General features: G+C 46.5%; 1 protein-coding gene across 2 annotated transcripts in view; it reads left to right on the forward strand.

Annotated features, from left to right (window-relative positions):
* The window catches only part of FRMPD4 (FERM and PDZ domain containing 4), a 185,971-nt gene that overhangs the window by 92,052 nt on the left and 73,823 nt on the right, over positions 1-20,096 (forward strand). For both annotated transcript variants that reach the window (XM_032592190.1, XM_032592189.1), the window contains exons 2-3: positions 6,099-6,259; positions 11,294-11,396. In XM_032592190.1, coding sequence (XP_032448081.1) covers positions 6,099-6,259; positions 11,294-11,396 — 264 coding nt within the window. The remainder of the gene's footprint in view (positions 1-6,098; positions 6,260-11,293; positions 11,397-20,096) is intronic.

A 20,096-nucleotide genomic window follows, 5' to 3' on the forward strand; every position in this document is an offset into this window, starting at 1 on the left:
GGGCGGTGAAATATGTAGCATACAGTGGGAGGCTCTGAAAAGCATTGTGGCATATGGTGGCCGATCACATCCTGGGGAGCAAATGAAGAATAATTCAGTCTATCGCAGAGAACGGTACTGCCAAGATGCTCTCATGTAATCACGGCTGGCCATCCCTGAAAAGTAACCCCCAACCACGACCTTCTCGAGTAGAGCTCAGACACATATGTTTATTTATACTTCTTTTCCTTCCAGTCTTCATTCCCCAGGTGCCCTCTCTGCCACCGTCTCCCTACGTTTTTAAATTTTACAACAAACATAATGACTTCTAAATTTAGTTTTTCCTTCCAGAATCTGACCGCTCAGCCCATAGTCCATAAAAGGACCTCACTGGCTCTAATGAGTACATGGAAAAATGGAATCATCTCAGAGCGTTCTATCTGCTAGTTCAAGCAACTCTTTGTGACACACTGGAGGTATCAGTCTTTTATTTCTGTGGAGGAAGAAAAGCTCCCAGTGATCAAAGAAAGCCCTGTCCTTTTGTTTTTTTTTTAATCTTTTATTTTTAATGTTTATTTTTAAGAGAGGGAGACAGAGCACGAGTGAGGGAGGGGCAGAGAAAGAGAGGGAGGCACAGAATCTGAAGCAGGCTCCAGGCTCTGAGCCGTCAGCACAGAGCCCCACGCGGGGCCTGAGCCCACGAACCGTGAGCTCATGACCTGAGCCGAAGTCGGACGTTTCAGCGACTGAGCCACCCAGGCGCCCCAAGCCCTGTCCTTTTGTTGTGGACAGCAAGATCACCATCATTCCTTTTAAAATGAAGCTGTCAGAAACAGGAAGATTATTCTTTCAATCTCAATGGACACGTCTTCCTGGGTTTTCAGGTCCATAGGTTTCTGGCCTATCTGTGTGTGTTTGTTGCAAAAGGTTGGGAGCAGGGGGTGGGGGTTTGTGTAGCTCATCAGTTGTGTTCCGCCAGCCTCAGCACCAGAATTCACTGAAGCATATTGAGCAGGTAGAAGAGATGTTGCTTTCTCGGCTCATTGCAAAGGGACTCAAGCATCTTTCTAAGAAATACTGCAAGGAGAAAGCCAAGAAGTGCTTGCCTTCATACAAAGAACAAAATGATGTTTCATGGGGGAGCATTTTAGTGTGGAGCCATTCCTGTTGGAAAAAAGACAGAGGTTGATTATTTTTAGATCACTTATTTGGAAAATGCCACCTCTAGACCAAGAAAATAATAACGCCATCGGAACGTTATCCTCAAAATGCAGACAAAACAGGACAAAAAACTATAAACAAAGACGAAAATGCTAGAACAGGCATCAACCACAAAATACACATGCAGTGGAGTTTCAAACGTTGTTTGGGTGGGGAAACAACAATGCAGGGAGGCAGACCCATGTCACGTTGTCTGTGTCATTTTGCCCACAATGTGGGTTCCTGAGTCAGCGCTGGTCTCAGCGTTCACTTATGGTTCTAGAAACATGGCAGAGGAAAACTCACTGATTCAATCCTTGGAGAGCCTGGATTTTATTCTTTCTTCTTTGTCTGTATTCTGGTATAGTATTGACTCATGTGAGTCAGTTTATATTTGTGTTTATTGTGTCATTGCTTTTGATAAGACTTTTCACACGAAAGGTCTCGGAGCTTCGCTAGGGTTTGTGTGGCATTTCACCGAGAATTGGGCTATCGGCATTTGAAACGATATTGAGTTTGTTTTCATATTTTAAGAGTGAATGAGTTCATAACATATGAAACCTATTCCTGTCTATTCACTGACCTCAAGAGATGAAAAGAGCAGCTAACGCTTCCCGCGTGCTTCCTGCGTGCCAGACCTCTTGCTACGTGCTTCCCTTCTGTTCATTCGTGTAATTTTTACAACTGTCTTATGCGATTGTTACTCTTATCATCACCACTTTTCAGAGGAAGAAACTGAGGCACACAGTAAAGAAGTGATTTGTGCAGGGCACCCTTCCGGGAAGTGGAGGGGCCAGGACTCGGCTTTAGAGAGTCTGGCTCTAAAGTCTGACTTGCAAAGTACCTTATCAGTCTCACGTTTGCCCTCTACCTGGGCACTTACATTTGTGTGTCTCTGGTCAAACCATAAAGTGTTAGCTCCTTGAAGAGAAAATGTCTCCTGCGATTTGGATCCAGCAGGATACAGGAGTCGCTTTAGACAATGTGTAATATGGCCGTCCTCGCTTGCAATGTCCTGTGTGTGCAGGAAGGCTTCAGAGTAGGAGTCCCAGCCCCTCTCTGTTGGAGTGGCCTCCGAATACACTAAAACCCCAACGATTTCTCTGCCACTCTGCCATTTTGATAGCAGGATATCAAAAAAAATCCTGATATTTTGTCAGGATTGGTGCAGTGGGTCCTAAGAAGCTTTCCCCGCCCCGCCAGTGCCCCTCCCGTCTGTCCTCTTTAGAGCAGCCGTCAGTCACCTCGCTTTTCCACTCAGAACCTTCCAAAGGCTGCCTGTTTCACTCAGAACAAAACACGAAGCCCTTCAAGAGCCTGTGTGATCACTTCCTTAACCACCGCCCTCCCTGCCTCCCACCGCCTCCTCCCACTGGCCCTCGGGCTACCTGTTAGGCACACCCTCCCCAGGCACAGACCATGTCAGGACCTCAGCCCTTGGTGGCCCCTCTGCCCAAAATGCTCCTCCCCCAGATATTTTTCTGCCCCCCGATAGAATCACGAAGTGTCTCCACCCCGTGACTCTCCCCTTCCTCCCAGCATTATTTTTTTCCTCAGTGCTTCTAAAGACCTGATATGCCATGCATTTTCCTAATTTATTAGTTCATTTTCTGTCTCTGAACACTAGAGTGAATATTGTATTATTTTCATTCTGCTTTGGTTCCTATTGTATTCCTGGAACCGAGAAGCCCGTGGGCGTTCAATAAGTATTTGTTGACTGAATGAATGCATTATGGAGTTGTTTCGGAGAATTAAATGAACTAACGTATGGAAATAATTTCAAAAATTGCCTAGCATGAAATTAGTGTTTCATAAATGTCAGGTATTAATAAAATAATAATATGATAGTTCTTGAATGAATGATGAATTAAAAATTGGAGGCTATTACTTTATCATGTAGCGGAAAGAGAATAATCAAGCTCCAAACGCTTTAAATATTCTAACTTACGTTTGCAGTAGACGCCAGAGGAGGCGATCCAGGACATCATTTGTGTTCTCTTTTCCTATTACCTCGAAGGAGAGCTAGAAACCACCCTTCCCTGAGCAGGAAATGGTCCCCAAACCTTGCTTCACTTTGGGATTGCCTAGGGATCCTTTCAAAATTGATCCTGGCTCACACGTCCCGATATTGTGATGTGATTGGTCTGGGGTGAAGCCTGAGCATTAGGACTTTTCCATCCTTCCCTGGTGATTCTGACCGTCCAGCCGAGTTTGGGGGCCAGTGCTGGAAGCTTTTCACAGAAGTGGCAATCGTAGAGGGGAAAAGCCTTCCCCAGTCCCTTTCTAAACTTGGAATTGAAAGTTTGGCCAACTGGGGCGCCTGGGTGGCTCAGCCGGTTAAGTGTCCAACTTTGGCTCAGGTCATGATCTCCCGCTTTATGAGTTTGATCCCCACATCGTCGTGCTCTGTGCAGATAGCTAGAAGCCTGGGGCCTGCTTCAGATTCTGTGTCTCCCTCTCTCTCTGCCCCTCTCCCACTCATACTCTGTCTGTATGTCTCTCTCTCTCTCTCTCTCTCTCTCTCTCTCTCTCTCTAAGATAAATAAACATGAAAAATTTTTTAAAACTAAAAAAAAAGGAAAGTTTGGCCAACTAGGGCTCACTTCTCTGCTCTGCAACCCATGCAACCATGAGCAGGTCACTTTACAGTCTTCTTCATGTCGATCGTCTTCTGTGGATTATGGTGCAAACTAAGAGCTCAAGGCCAGGCCCTAAAAATGTGGGTATCCCCTCCCTTTTTTTCCCTGTGGTTCCATCTGGGGATAAAAGGAGAGGCTCGTTTCCAAGGGTAGCTCAAGAACCGCATGCTCTGAGGTGATGCTGTCTTATAAAGAAGACAAGAGAACGGAACAGTGGCCACCATCCCTCGGTGGCCCCTTTCTTCACCCAGGCACACAGAGCCATGCCTCTTTCAGGCCTGTGAGGGATCCATGTCAGAGGGTCAAGTTCCCAAGAGCCCTGTCTGAGGCTGCTGTCCTGGACACTGGGGCTCACCCTGCATCAATTGTGCTGATTTCATCAGGGCTTCGAGTTCTGTCCTTTAGCCTGCCAGGCTCCGTCCTGTGACCTTGTGCCGGCCTGAGGTCTGCCCACTGCAGTAGCCATGTCTAATCTCTGGGTCCAGACAGACATCTGTGACTTCACAGAAGACAGCCCCTCCCCTTTGACCCTGTAACACCGCCACTCTGGGCTTGGACTTTTCTAGAAAGGTAGTGGGAACGCTGGGGATAGCACACTACCCGGGGCCCTGGGATGGGTTTCCCATTCCTCTGCCTTGAAGTTCTTAAGTATGTTTAAATGAGGGTTCCCACGTTTTTATTTTGCACTGTCATTGCAAATGAGGGAGCTGGTCAAGCGCATGACATTTAGGAGACCTGGTGTGAATTGCACCTGCCTTACATCTGAGAAGCATGTGACCTTGACCCGGTTATTCTTTCTCTTTTGGCATTTGCCATGGGGAGGTAGTGGGGTCAAACCGCCCTTCCTGCGGGGTGTTCTGAAGACGAAATAAGAGAACAGATGAGTGTTGGCCTATGCAGCACGTAATATGTTTGCCCTCCATTCATGCTTCTCTTGTTCATAGCATTCCAGGCTGCTTAATCGAAGACATCTTTCCTTTCTGTCTATATTTTTTTATGCTTTATTTATTTTTGAGAGAGAGAGCGCCAGCAGGGGAAGGGCAGAGAGTGAGGGGGACAGAGGATTCAAAGTGGGCTCCCCGCCGTCAGCAGGGAGCCCAATGCGGGGCTCGAACTCACGAACCGGGAGATCATGACCTGAGCCAAAGTCAGACTCCCCCCCGACTGAGCCCCCCAAGGCGCCCCTTTTCCTTTCTGTTTAAAGGGGATTTTAAACTTTTATTTTCTTAGTGGCATATGTGTAAAGAACAGATCCTAGAAGGTTTCCGTTTTTTCTCACCTTATTCATTGCACAAAAGGACCACAGAATTCGTCCTCCTCAGTCTTTTTTTTTTTTTTTCTCCATTTGGACAATATGTTGTGCAGATGGCATATAGAATAGTGTCTTTCAAGGTATTTAAAAATGATCTTTTACAAAATTATTGAGGATGAGAAAGAGAGAAAATTGAATAAAGTCCCTGTCATTGAGGTAATAGTGCCTCACATTACTTAAAGGAGATTTCTGGTGTCCAAACTAATAACTCTTCCCTCAAGAAAGGCTGCCTTGGATAATGTCCATGAGTGAAGACTTCATTAAGAGTCCCAGGAGGTGGTTTGTGACCCGACACTCTGGCATACAAGGCGTGGGCCCTGAGGGACAATAAGCCACTATTTTGACTTCAGCTTCCGTGCTCTTCTGAGGCTCTTTCTCAGCTTATCGGTTATCAATTGATAGTGTTCCACAAAGAAGTATCTTTTCCTCTACTTCTTCATTCGATTATTTCTTAAGAAATCCACTCTATGCCGGGTACTGTTCCAGGCAGCTGGGATAAATCGGTGAATGAAGCAAAGTTCCTTGCCCTCGCGGAGACTACGCTCGAGTGTGGCGGGCAGAAACGAGACAAAGATGTGCGTTCTGTAGCACGTAGGCAGGGGCTGAGTGTTGTGACACGAAACGTAGAAGAGGGTACAGGGAGCAGGCTTGCTGCGTTCCAGCGTGTGGCCACAGGGTCGCCTGTGAGCAGAGACTTCGGAGCGCGGCGGTTGAGCCACACGTGTAGCTGCAGGACCAGCATTGGGGTTGGGGGAACAGCCAGTGGAAAGGCCGAAAGCAGAAGTGGAGCTCGTGTTTTCAAGGAATAAGGAGGGCACGCAAAAGGCGTGATGAGGCGTCTCCCCGCATCTTCCCCACTGTCTCCCAAACAGCGAGTAGAAAGTTTCGAAGGAGAGGATGTGATTGCCAAGCCATCGTCAAAAGCTTACACTGATGCCTCTTTTCCTTTGTGTGTGCTTTTCCCACAGTCACATGACGCAGGCCATCCCCTTTGACGACCCTCGGTTGGAGAGCTACCAAATCGTCCCTCCGGCCCCACGGAGTGTGGAGATGAGGAGGGACCCCGTGCTGGGGTTTGGTTTCGTGGCGGGGAGTGAAAAGCCAGTAGTCGTTCGCTCTGTAACACCAGGTAAGCACCCGGCCCACTCCCCGTCTCCCAGGGTTGCCTGCCACACCCTGTCCGGGTGACTGGCGCTCCTTCTGGAATTTTCAAGCTGCTCCTTGTCTAACTGTGGAGCCTGGCTGAGTGTTTGCAACATCCAGATGGCGTCAGACCACCAGAGGGACACAAAGGGCTCTTCAAGCTAGGTTTAAACTGCCAAACGTATCCTATCTCTTGACTTAGGAAGACACTGATCTATCTTTTGTAACCATGGAAATGACCCACTTCTTAAAGTATGAATGTGAAGAAAGAGGCAGGCGCTGTACTGTATTTCACTAAGTTCGTGATAAACTCCTTAGTGAGAAAAAGCAGAAAGTGACACTGAAGTCACAGAAGGATTTTAGTCACTGGAGCGGACAGACAGCTTTATGAAATGCACACTACGCAGAATATATTTCCCTTCCCTGTTGCTGTTGAGCCAGACCAGGTCCCTGACTTCAGCCAATGGCGTATTACCAAAGATGACCTGGAAATGCTTGAAAAGTGCTTGTACGGTTGCCCTGCTTTATTGGGCTTCTGCCCTGGGAGTCGAAAGAGCGTTTCCCTCAAGTGACTGTGACCCTTTCAGCCTCGGCCCCAAAACGAACACAGGAGGCTAGCAGCCTGCCATCTAGAGACGAATGTGGCCCGATCTGCGGCGTGAAGCCAGAAGATCAGCCAATCAGTGCTCATCCTAAAGGCCCGTGAGCTTGAGAAGAAGTGATTATTGGACAGCCGACTGAGTTTGAGGGTGATCTGTTATACAGCCATGGCTGACTGACAGAGTATACGGCAAGTCTCTTAAATTCTACAGTACGATCAGATCACGAGTATACATGGCCTCAGTCTCCCTCATTAGACTATGCAGACGTTCGACTGTCAACACAGGTGAACATAACGGACTATGATGTGCTTGCCCGAAGTGGGCTGCGATTGCCTTTCCAGAAACAAGGCTCTCTTAATTCTTTCTTTCTTTACGATAAGTATTTGTGTACTTTTTTTTTTTAAGATTTATTTTATTTTGAGAGAGAGAGAGAGAGAGAGAGAGAGAGAATCCCAAGCAGGCTCCATGCTCAGCACGGAGCCTGACATGGGGTTTGGTCCCACAACCATGGGGTGGGTCACGACCTGAGCCGAAGTCAAGACTCGGACGCTCAACAGACTGAACCATCCAGGCGCCCCTCATGTATTTCTTTTAATGAGCTTGTATTGGTTTTATTTTCACACAAAACAAAACCCTCTTCCTTACCAGTTCCTCTCTGGAATTTGGCAGGTCGGTGACAGAGGTCAGTAGTAACGTCCTGGGGTTACGAACGTGGACTCCGGCAGCCGATTGCCTGGGTTTGATGGATTTGGAGGTTGCCTCTGCCACGTATTAGACTGTTTGTAGCTTTCATGTTAATTCCTCTGCATTTCAGTTTGACGGACACTTCTCTATGTCCTCTGGATAATGGGGATCGTGGTTGTGTCCATCTTTTTTTTTTTTTTTTTTTTAATTTTTTTTTCAACGTTTATTTATTTTTTTGGGACACAGAGAGACAGAGCATGAACGGGGGAGGGGCAGAGAGAGAGGGAGACACAGAATCGGAAACAGGCTCCAGGCTCTGAGCCATCAGCCCAGAGCCTGACGCGGGGCTCGAACTCACGGACCGCGAGATCGTGACCTGGCTGAAGTCGGACGCCCAACCGACTGCGCCACCCAGGCGCCCCCATCTTTAAGGGCGAGGGAGAGAATGAGATAACGTTAAAAGAGTGCCAGGTACATAGTTCTCATTCCAAAAATATTTTGATTGTGATTATTGTTATTGTTATTAGTAGTAAACTCTAAAATATTTGGGCCACCGAGCCTGCCAGCTAAGGAAAATGAAAGGAAAATGAAAGTAGTACACATTTCAAAAGTCGATGTCATTTGTCATTATTTTGACCTAATGTGGCCCAGGGTAAAGCACTGCAGATACGGTCGACCACGTCGCACACTTGTACGGAGAAAAGTCGGCTTCCTTTTCTTTCCCACCACTGCCTCACCACACAGCTTCTTACCTGTTTGCCAAGCTTTTCGTTTTATTAGCTGTAGGTCCTATCTTCATTCTCTAGGTGGGATTGTGGAGACTGATGCCAGTTGCGAATTTTATGCTTAAAATGAAAGAGGTTTGTTGCTTGCTATAATAATAAAATAATACAGATGCATCGCACAAAACATACAACATAGATAGTACAGAGGAGAAAGTTAAAAAAAAAAAAAACAAAATCACCCGAGCTGCCGCTGCTGAAAGTGAACCACTATTGACATGTGCATAGAGAGTCTATGGAAAGTAGACTATTCTGTGCATATGTATGCATATGTTATGTATCCTATCTATGAGATATATAATGTATTAGATGTGCATGTGGACACATTTTTTTTTTCCTAAGCAAGACACCATTTGGCATGCTGCTTTCTAACACTGGGACCCTTGAACATCTCTGGTTCTGAGATTCTCTAAAGTGTGGTTCCTCCCCAGAGGTGACCGGGGATTTGATTGTTGTTTTTCATGGTCTTATATTGCCTCACTGTTCCTTCAAGCTCTTCCCTTCCCTGCCCTCCATGCTCCTTTCGCTTCAGACACTAGCACCTAATATTCAACAATTTCAAGAGTAGTAGACAAAAGTGAAAACAGGTCAAAGAGTACTGTTGCCAGTCATTTTTCGGTGTGAAAATGCTGGTCAGATAAACTGTGTCTTTCATAACAGTGACTCTGCGGAGGTTCCGATAATTTCTTTGGCATGACCAGATTTTCTATACTTGACAATGCAGCCTTCAGTGCACAGGGCACGAGACGATTCTCTGAAGGGCACCACTGGTTCATATCTTGGAAGGAACTGTCTTTCCTCCCTCTGAAATGCTTGGTTTCAGTTGCTTGATGAAACACAAATATTTCCATTTGATCAAACAAGTGGGGTCAGAGGTGAAAGGATGTCCTATTAATCTGCAAGTGGTTTGCCCACGAAAGTAGTTAACATCCATCAGCCAGTTAGTATGAACATTTTTCAGTCTGTGATCAGCGTTTGATTTCTAACCATTTGTTTGAGTGAACGTGAGTGAATGCTTGCAGATAATCCAATGGTTATATCAACTCTCTCAAGGGATTTTCAGAATTTCTTATGTGTGCAAACACCGAATCTCAGTTCCCGCATCTTGCATTGAATATTTTTTTTATCACCGACATGAGGAAGCGTTAAGGTTTTCCTCGCTTTTTTTTCTACCCAGGAAGATTAGTTTATGCTGCAGCTTGAGTGACATATATGCCAAGTGTCTCGGTGGGTGGGAAACAGCTGACTTACTTCGAGATCCATCTCTGCGTGTGAAGTGTTCATTTCAATTACTAAATAAAGCAATAGCAATAATATTTGAAAGGTAATGTTTGAGGTGCTGCCTATTACCCAGCGGCAGACCTGGGAATAAAGTTAAAATTATCGTACCCTATGAATATGCGGGGACGTAATTCCATTAGACATGTGGATAACGGAAGTATTTATTTATGCGTTTTATTTCATTCAGATGTGTGCTTCATGCAGATGTGGCTTTATGTGTCCAGAAACCTGGCAGTGACCAGTTTTTGAATTATGGGAGCGAGTTCCAAGCAGGTGTTGGCCACCCTGAACTTGGAAGAGTCCACAGACCTAAGCGGAGACCCAGTTCTACTCTTTCATCGGGTTCTTTAACCTGTGTGAGCCTCGGGCATCTCATTATCTGACAGGGAGTCAAGTGTCAGTGGGATTCAAGGCCAAGCAGCCTGGCACATAATAAATACTCAGCAAATATTAGTTCCCTACCTCCTTGCAAAAACTCCTCCACATCTGCTGAGAAAAAGACCATGCTGGATCAAGACAAAAACAAGAGTCCTCTGTCATCACATGTGAGCACAGACGCACACTCCCAGGCACAGTCCCAGCCACAAAAATGACCAAACACCCTCATCACCAAGCTGATACGAGTGTCTGCTGTTTCCTTATGAATCCCAGCTTGAGTTCTGCTTCCTTCCCCAGACCTTTTATTTTTGTATTTATGTTTAATGTTTATTGATTCATTTTGAGAGAGAAGAGAATATGTGTGTGCACGAGTGGGGGCAGGCAGAGAGAGAGAGGGGGAGAGAGAGAATCCCAAGCAGGCTTCCTGCTGTTAGCACAGAGCCCGACGCGGGGCTTGATCCCGTGAATCGTGAGATCGTAACCTGAGCCGAAACCAAGAGTCAGACACTCAACCGACTGAGCCACCAAGGCGTCCCCCCCTTCCCCCAACCTCTTAGACAAGAATGATTAAGATGCTCCCACTTCTCAAACCTTCCCCAAAAGTATGGAACATAAGGACAAATCCTGTCAGTCTTTCCTAACACCCTCTGATGTGCTGATTGGCCACCCGTTTGGGGAATACCTTCTTCTAGGGGCTTCGATACTCAAGGTATGGTCAGTTGACCAGCAGCATCAGCAGGCCTTGGGATCCTGTGAAAAATGTATGACCTCACCCTCAGCAGACCTCCAAATCTGCTGAGTCAGTCTGCAGGGCAGTAAGGTCCCCAGGGGGTGCATGTGCCCATTAAAGTGTGAGAGGAGCTGCTAGGCTGCCGTGTCTCAAACTTGCCTGGAAAAGTTCTGGAGAAATGCTGATGCCGAAGTCTCACCTCCAGAGATTCTGATTTAATTGGCCAGCGTGTAGCCTGGAGTTACCCAGTGCAGCTTATCCAGAGCCCCTGAGTTCATTCTTTTTTTTTTTTTTTTTTAAGTAAGCTCTACTCCCAGCTTGGGGCTCGAACTCATGATGCTGAGATCAAGATTCACATGCTCTACCGACACAGCCAGCTGGGTGCCCCTCCCCAGTTCTTTGCAATGTGCAGCCAGGGCTGGGAAGGAGAACACGCGGGTGCGGTCGGGTTTTGTGTCTGCAGACAGCACCAGGTGCTTACAATGAATCGTGATGGGGAACGGAGGACACGGATGGATGAGCGACAGTCTTCTCACCTGTACTTCATTCTCATTTGTCTGCAGGTGGCCCCTCCGAAGGCAAGCTGATTCCGGGAGATCAGATTGTAATGATTAATGATGAGCCCGTCAGCGCTGCGCCGAGGGAGCGGGTCATCGACCTGGTCAGGTGCGTGGCTCACTCCCCGGGGCCCCGTCCTGCTGTGAAGGCTATTCCACAGCCCTGAGACCTCATCCAGCAGAGGAAGGGCTTCCCACGAGCCACTTTAGGGCAGAAACGCAAGCCCGCGCGTTCACCTTGAAAATGCTGGTGCCATTGACCTCTAACATAAAAACCCATGCCCCCTAAACACAAAACACGTGCACCTTGACTGTTACCACAACGTGGTGACTCCTTTTCCCATCACTATAGCCAAAGGTCGCCTTTGTTCCCCTTCCCAAACTACTAACGCGTTGCTATTGCATAATCAAGGAGGTAAAAATGCAATGCCCAAATTCAGTATGAGTGATGAGTAATTTTATATAATCCCATGGATACACAAACATATAGTTCACTGAGTTTTCATACTTGACTGAGTGATTCATTACCGAATTGTGAAATCATCAACCGAAGGAAAAGGATAATTAGGTCAAAGCTGCGACAGTTTAAAAATGTGCTTGGTTTATTGGTTTAGCTTGATCCTAGATAGAAGCGATTTGTTGTGTGATATTCTAAGTGGGGCACCAGAAAATATATTTTATGTGATGTTACCGTATTGGTCCAGAATCTCCTTAAGAGCCCACTGGAGTTTCTCTCCCACAGTGTAGTCAGGGAAAAAAGCGGTCATTAGAAGTTTTCCAAATGAAGCCATGCCTATTTTATGAGTGAATCCGCTTGTGTTCCGGGGGTGTAGAGGGATAACGGGTATGTGACACCCGTCTTTTGTAAATCGATTTTTTCAAGCACAATTGACGCAGAAGCTAAAGCTATCACAACACTTTAAACTGAGAAGGCGGTCTTCTAACATTTATGCTCTTTCATAACAAAAAGTACCCCTGCGCTTCGAAATGGCATTAAATGGAAGTGTTTCTGGGGTTTTCCGGAGAAAGTTTCTTGCCCAAGCTTAGCTCGGCTTCTGCTTCGTGGAAAAGCACTGGCTGGTCATGCATCCTTGGAAGAACTGGGAGGAGGGTAAGACAGAGAAATAGAAATAGAGGAAGCTTATTTTTCAGGTGAGCAACGGTTCCAGTTTTAGGGCGAGAAGGCCCACATCCTGGGAAACCTCTCCGTCCTCGAACGGCTGGTCACCCTAATGTAGTGTAGGCCTATTATACTGGAGCCTTTGCAGCTGGCTGGCAGAGTGCTTTGGTGGGGTGTCCGCATCTCCCCGGGGTGTGCCTCCACTGGGCCCTGAGGCTCGTGTCCGACTCCCCCTGCATCAGGAATGAGACCTCTGATTTTCCCATGGGGCAAGAATGTATGACTCAGGAGTCACTGGGTACTTTCAAGCCCTGGGGAGGGAGGTGCAGTGTTACCATTTGGAGTCACTTCTTTCTTGAGATGCTTGTGGCTGTCGGCGGGGACAGACCTCATCCAAGCAGGCTCTGAGCCTCCTATAGCCTTGCATCCGGAGTACCTTGTTTGGGCCTGATGGCAGGCCACACGGTTATTTTGTTTTCTCCTAGGTGCACGCCTCTATAATCAGTTCTATTGATTTGTGTGTCCGGAGGATCATAGAAGAAAGAAAATGTCTGTGTTTGGGTTTCCTTGGACTGAATTGCTTGCTGTGGGACAGAGACAGAGCCAAAGCTGTCTAAAAGCATGATCATTTCTTAGCAATCCTACGGGGGGGGGGGGGGGCATCTAAAAAGAACCCCACCCCCCCCATTTTTCCCTTCTGCTTTAACACATTACGAAAGAAGTGGCCTCTCCGTAAACAAAATCGCTGTAGGTCTTTATGGGCAACAGGGTTTGGTGAATATTCGTTGGCTAAATGCACGACAGCTCACACTCCACACCCAGCCTGCCAGCTGTTTCTGCACCGCCCAGGAGCTAAGAATGGTTTTTACCATTTTTAAATGGTTGGGGGGCAAAGGGAGACTATTTTGTGACACACGCCAACCATGTGAAAGTCAAATTCCAGAGTCCGCAAATAACGTTTTGTTGGAAAACAGCCACACTCGTTCATGTGCGTGTTGCCCAAAGGTCTTGTCTCCCTATGGCAGCAGAGTTGAGCACTCGTGATAGAGACCCATCTAGCCCTTTACAGGAAAGGTTTGTCAACCCCTGTTTTAGGAGATCTTGCAGGAACTAATTGCATTTTCTTTGGTGATTACTGCAACATTCCCACACACTTGATGAAGAGGTTCCATTTGAAATGGAACGCATGTATGCTTTTTAAACATCATGAAGTACTTCGGGTGCATAAAACTTCCTGTCACGTGTCAAGGCCCACCCTCCGGTTTGGAGATCGGGAGGGCAATAGGAGAGAGCCGAGGTCTCCTTTGCTCCTCTGACTGGCATTGGCTGTTGACTCCCTTTCTGTCATCCATCCGTAAAAGCTCGCTGTCCTGTGAAGTCCATGCATGAATTCTTTGGGGGTGGGAAAGGAGGGCATCGTGGGAGCCACTCGTAGGGCATACTGGGAGCACGGTACCGAGCATGGGGGTCTGGCGCCGACAAGACCAGCTACCGTTCAGGTGATCTGCTTAACCCCATCACAGAGGCCAGGAGGTACCCTCTGCCTGGATCTCGGCCCTCTGACAACGCCAAAGTTCTAGATTTCTTACGTGGACTGGAGGAGGGAAGGGCGGGAGGGGAGGTGCTGGCTGGCAATAAAAGATCACATTGTACCTCTTCCTAGAAAGTTCTGGGGGGTCGCACTTGTTCGCAGCTCACTTTGGAATGGGGCCTGAGTGTCTCTTTGCAAGTGTCTCACTAGTATGTGAGAAGAGCACAGTTTCATTCCGGAATGTGGCCTGATGTCGTGGAATCAGGATCCACCTAAGTTCCATGAGAAAAGAGACCTTGTCTGTGTTGTCCCCTCACGTGTCCCCATGACCCGGCCGCAGGCCGGGCTCACAGGAGGCGCTCAGTAACAATGCGTTGAGTAAGCGGGCAGGCTCTGAAGAACACTCTGTGAAGACTATTGACTTCGATGGTTTCCCCCAGCCCTTCCTTCAGCTCGTGTTCTGCAAGTGTGAATGTCAGCTGAGGGGTTTCATTCACTGATTTATCAAACCTTTTTAGGCACCCAGTGCATGCAGGACCCAGAGCTAGGCACCAGCCACAGGGGGCTCACAGTCCTCGCTACCCTAATGAGTCATGGTGGACCTCCTCAAGACAGACAAGACCCCCACATCGAACCCTTGGGTGAATTTCTCAGAGTCAAAAAAATTTTGCTAGTGAGGAAAACACGTAGGCCCTGGACGCTATTGAGATGGTCATCTAAAGATACACGTATTGCGCTGAGATTAAAGGGAGCAATACATTTATCTTTAGAAGAGTAACAAGGTGCTTTCTTTTAACCTAAGAAAGCCTAGTGCGATAACACGGTGCAGTTCCCCGGGATGGAACGCCCTTGGTTGTAGCGTTCCTTTGGTGGCCGATGCCTTCCAACTCATTACGCCAGAATTTGGAAATAATGCATTTCTCACTAATGAAAAAAGTTCAAGTATTAGAAGATGTTCCTGTGCCTTTCCATGAGCTCAGGCGTCTGTCCGCCAGATGCACACTAACCTAAAAATGTAGCTTGTGTACCATCGTCTCTGGGCTTCTCAGTCGATACGTGTTTTAATGTCTGTATCTTACACAAGATAAATTCCCTTTCTGTTCAATAAAATATCCCATTTTCTTAGCCACTAAGGAAATTCGGGAAAAACACTCATCATTTTAATAAGCCTGTAAAATTCGCTCTTTAAAAATTGGCATCCATTTACTCCTGTAAGTGGTTCAGTCTTGTTTTGTTCTTTTTTTTCCCTCCCAGTACAGCATTTGCTCGTGAATCACTTTTTGTTTCCAGATACTTTTGTGTTTCTTTGTGCGTTCTTTTTCTTATCATTTGGTTGCTCTATGATAGCAAATTATTTATTTTTCTAGAGAAAATAAAAGAGTTTCTCGGAGACCAATTTACTACTATAGTAACCACATTTGGGGTTTTTCATGTAGCCTCAAAAAGCTGTAATTGCTGTGCTGAAATTAGACGAGTTCTGTTCATTTCACAGTTGTCTAAGTTGTTAACTCTCGCTCATACTTTCGAGTGGTTGAGGAGCAAAATCTTTGAAGAATCCGTGCCCTTTGCAAATTACCATATCTTTCTTCTTTAGAAGTATCCAAGGATAATTTCCCTTGGCTTTTCATAATTAGGCAAATTAACTTAAAAGAGTTCCCAACATTTTATTTTTGAAATCTATGGAGTATAATTGCTCATAGACGTTATGAATTGTGCCCCATCCCTCAAGGCTAGCCAATCCAGTTGAATTTATTTGACTTCAGCAAACAATTATTGAGCATTAGCTGGGTACCAAACGTCATGTAGGATACTGGCGATGCATAAATACCAAAGACGTGATTCCTGCACTAAAGGAGGAGACTTCTAACTAACTGCACTGTATTTACTAGTGTTGCAAGGCTGCGGGGGAGGGTAGTGTTCGGTGGGAATGTTTGGTGAGGGCAGATGGGGATGTGCAGTAATGTAGTGAAGTTGTAAAGGGTGGCTGTTAACCCTGAGTGGCAGGGCAGGTTGTGGCTGGAGAGAGGGCTGTAAAATCGATCTCGCCTTTGTCCCCCGAACCCCCAGAGTCTCCTGATGGACACTTCCTTTCCAGCGTGCAGTTACGAAGATACACATTGCTAATGTGGCTGTCCTAAACCACAACCTCAAAATCCGGTCCTGCAGCCGCCCCTCTAATGCGGCAACAAAGCTGCTGGCTTGCTTTAGACTGGAGGCACTGGTCTTTTGTGATTCAAGATTGGATAAAAAGCATGGACTTCTGCTCCCTGCACCCCGGAGAATCCGCGTGCGCACGCAGTTTCGCCTAGAGTCAGAATGTTCCTGGAGTCCCAGCAGGCCAATCCCAGTCTTCGAGCCCTGGCAGCAGAATCTGTACGTGCTGGCTCCCTTCCGTCCCTTTGGTTTCTTTCCGAGTCTGAAGGTAACGGTGAAGAGCCAGATATGCGAGCAGCTCAGTCTTCCCCACCCTTCCAGCATAGCAGTGAAAGCTGAGGGTTGCCCAGCCCGTGATGAGAAGGCACAAGGGTTGAACTGGAAACTAGCTCCCCTTCTCCCAACTCTGCAACAGGGCAGCTCACCATCCCTCCATCTGTCTTCTGTCACCACCCAGGTTGATTATGCCTGTTGGTCTATGTAATGAGCTGTGCTCCAGGTACAGCCACATCTAGAGAAGATTGTCCACATCTCTCGGACGCATCACCCTTTCTATACTAATGTTCTGTGATTGCGGAGCAGTAGGGTTCTTCCAATTAGTATAATAAGAATAAGACTAGATGATAAATTACTAACCATCACTTTAATTCACAAAGGACAAACGCTAATTTTTAGTGGCATTCCTTTTCCCTAAGTGACTATAATATATAAAAACACGCCAGGCAATGTACAAATTTCCTTCTAAAGAAAATTTTTTTTTTCAGTGTTTTTTGTTTTTTGTTTTTTGTTTTTTTTTGAGAGAGAGACACAGTGCAAGTGGAGGAGGGGCAGACAGAGAGGGAGACACAGAATCTGAAGCAGGCTCCAGGCTCCAAGCTGTCAGCACAGAGCCCGATGCGGGGCTCGAACCTGCGAACTGCGAGATCATGGCCCAAGCCGAAGTTGGAAGCTTAACCGACTGAGCCACCCAGGCGCCCCTGTACATATTTCCTTCTATGGTCAGGAAGGTTATTCCAATAATTATGATCAGAATGCCCAAAAGCACAACTCATGTCTTCCCTAGAACACGTACCTCTCAACAAGACGGATGAGCCAACTCACCCCCACAATCACAGCCAGAGCTCTGTGTATAGCTTTGAAGGGTAACGTTTTTGACATTCAGGAGGAAAAAAGAGAATATTATCCATCACATCCCGACTAATGATGAGAGTTAATATGTATTAAGTCCTTCTTATATGCTAAACCCTTTCATTCCTTCGTACGAAGACCAGACAACACTTAGACGGCGCTCCCAATACGCTGTCCTGTGTACATTTTGTATAGTAACTCATTCAGTCCTCACAGTGATTAACGGATGCAGTGGTTACCTCTGATTTACAGATGGGGAAACTGAGGTACAGAAAGGTTAAGGGAAGTGCCACCATCCCGCAGCTAGTAAGGGGTGGAGTGAAACCCAGTCTGGCTCCTGTAGTGACTGCTTTTAACCTGCTCATCACATGTACTGCTTAGAACAGCCCTGTGAGCAAGGAGTGTTGCTAGTACCCCATTACAGAATGGGAAAGGGGCTGAAAGAAGTTAAAGCACTTGCTCAGGGCGAGCAAGGAGGCACACAGTGGGGGGTGGAAGAAGCCAGTATGAATTACCTGGACCTGTTCGTACCGAGGGGACCAGCCTGGTTATCTGGCGTACAGAGTCCTCACTCCGTAGGCCCAACAGACAGCAGAGCTATATTTGGCCTCTAGAACCCGGATCTTAGCACCCACACCCTCCATTTGGGGATTGTACGCAAAGAGCCCGTCTCCTGTCCCAGGTTGGCCAAGCACTCACTTTGATTTTAGCAGGAAGTGCTCAGGAGTACCTGGCTGTTGTAATTCGTGGAAGACCGGCAAGCTTAATAAGGGCAAAGGAAACCATTTAGAAGGGACCTGTCGAAAAATTAGATCTCAGCCCATCTGTCTTCTTATCAGTCTCTCTCCTCATCAGAATTATAATGGAAAGTCAAATCAGATCATGTTCCAGGGGCGCTGTGTCTGCAAAAGAATATATTAGGAGGGTCACCTTCCTGTCTAATTTCGGCTGGGCTTAGATGCATCACGATGCTGCTTAGTAAAATAACAAAGCCAAGAACATCTACGGAGCATCGGGCATATAAAATATGCATGATGATGTATGATACAATAAGGCCTTATTATGGAAAGACCAGCAAGCAATTTCAGTGAAAACACGAAAGAACAGCCCCTTGGTATGCTGACACCACACCTTGTAGACTTACCTGATACGTTTTCTGACAATTGCAAATTACAGAGCCTGGGGAGAAAGAGGTCAGCAGTTCTAGAAAATGGAACGTGTGCGGAAACATTCTAATAAGGACAAAGTAGAAAAGGCGATTTGGGTCCATAGTTCATAAAGGTGATAATGAAAATTAAGAAGAAAAATGGTGTCGTTCAGATTATTTCAACATCCCTTATATTTTGTTAACGAGCACCGCCAACTCTCTCGGCACATCTCGCCATTACCGTACACGCTCATGTGCAACTCGTGTGTGGAAAACGAGCGTCGAAGATTGAAGAGTCACAAAAAGTTTTAAACTAGGGCATGTTCTCAATTAGCTCATATGGTTGACACTACTGAATATCTTAACATCTTATCTATATTAAGAAAAAAATGGTAGGGGCACCTGGATGGCAACCAACTCTTGATTTTGGCTCAGGTCGTGATCTCACGGTGTGTGGGTTTGAGCCCCGCGTTGAGCTCTTCACTGACAATACAGATTCTCTTTCTCCTTCTCTCTCTGCCTCTCTCTCTCTCTCTCACTCAAAATAAATAAACTTAAAAAGCAAAAATCAAATATTAAAAAAAAAATGGTAGAAGATGATTATTGGCCCTATGCTGTGTTCTGTTAATCCTTTTGAAGTACAAGTTTATAAATTAGTCCACACACTTTCTATATATAAGTACTGAAAAGACCAAACAAACAAACAAACAAAAATCTTGGTGAGCCTTTAGTCAGAACGTGACCAGGACCAACTCTAAGCCCCATTCCCTAGAGATTTTACTAGAAGGTCTCAAATGCTCAGCACCAGAGCCCATCTCTTCAGGCAAACCAGTGGGTGGGCAAGAGTCTCTGTCCCAATGCTCAGATGTGCAAGAAGTGTATTTTTTTTTTTTTTAAGTAAGCACTATGCCTGGGGCACCTGGGTGGCTAAGTCGGTTGAGCGTCCGACTTCGGCTCAGATCGTGACCTCACGGTTTGTAACGGTTATAACTCTTTAATATATGAATATCCTAGTATTTAAACATGTCTGGAGATCTTCTTTTTAGTCTTGGTCATGTTCATCCAGGAAAATGACAAGTTCCCCTGGAGAAAGAAGGCTTAGGGGAGATTCTGAGTTTTGCCACATACCAATTCATTAATTCTAGGGTATTTCCTCAAGCATACCCTTTCTTCATTAAAAAGTTCTGCATCTAGGGGCGCCTGGGTGGCTCAGTCAGTTAAGCATCCGACTTCAGCTCAGGTCATGATCTCAGAGTTCACGGGTTTAAGCCCGTGTCGGGCTCTGTGCTGACAGCTCGGAGCCTGGAGCCTGCTTTGGATTCTGTGTCTCCCTCTCTCTCTGCCCCTCCCCTGCTCGTGCTCTATCTCTCTCTGTCTTTCAATAATAAATAAACGTTAAAAAAAAAAATTTAAGTAAGCACTCTGCCCAATGAGGGGCTTGAACTCAAAATTCCAAGATCAAGAGTTGTGTGCTCTACTGACTGAGCCCCAGAAGTGTATTGTTATTTATCCATTATATAATAATCCGAATTTTATTCCAAATCCCCACCCTAGTGTCCGGTCGGTTCATTCCCTTGCCACAGTGCCGAGTCTCCATCTGGGGGCATTGCCATAGCAGGAGGAGGCACTGGGGGAGGTGAAGCGTGTCCCCTCTGCCCGCATCATCCATTTCGCTGGAACTTGTTGGGATATCTTTGTGCCCAGCTGGTCTGCCTTTGCTCAGTCACCT

Source organism: Lynx canadensis, chromosome X, assembly GCF_007474595.2.
Source record: "Lynx canadensis isolate LIC74 chromosome X, mLynCan4.pri.v2, whole genome shotgun sequence".
Lineage (NCBI taxonomy): Eukaryota > Metazoa > Chordata > Mammalia > Carnivora > Felidae > Lynx > Lynx canadensis.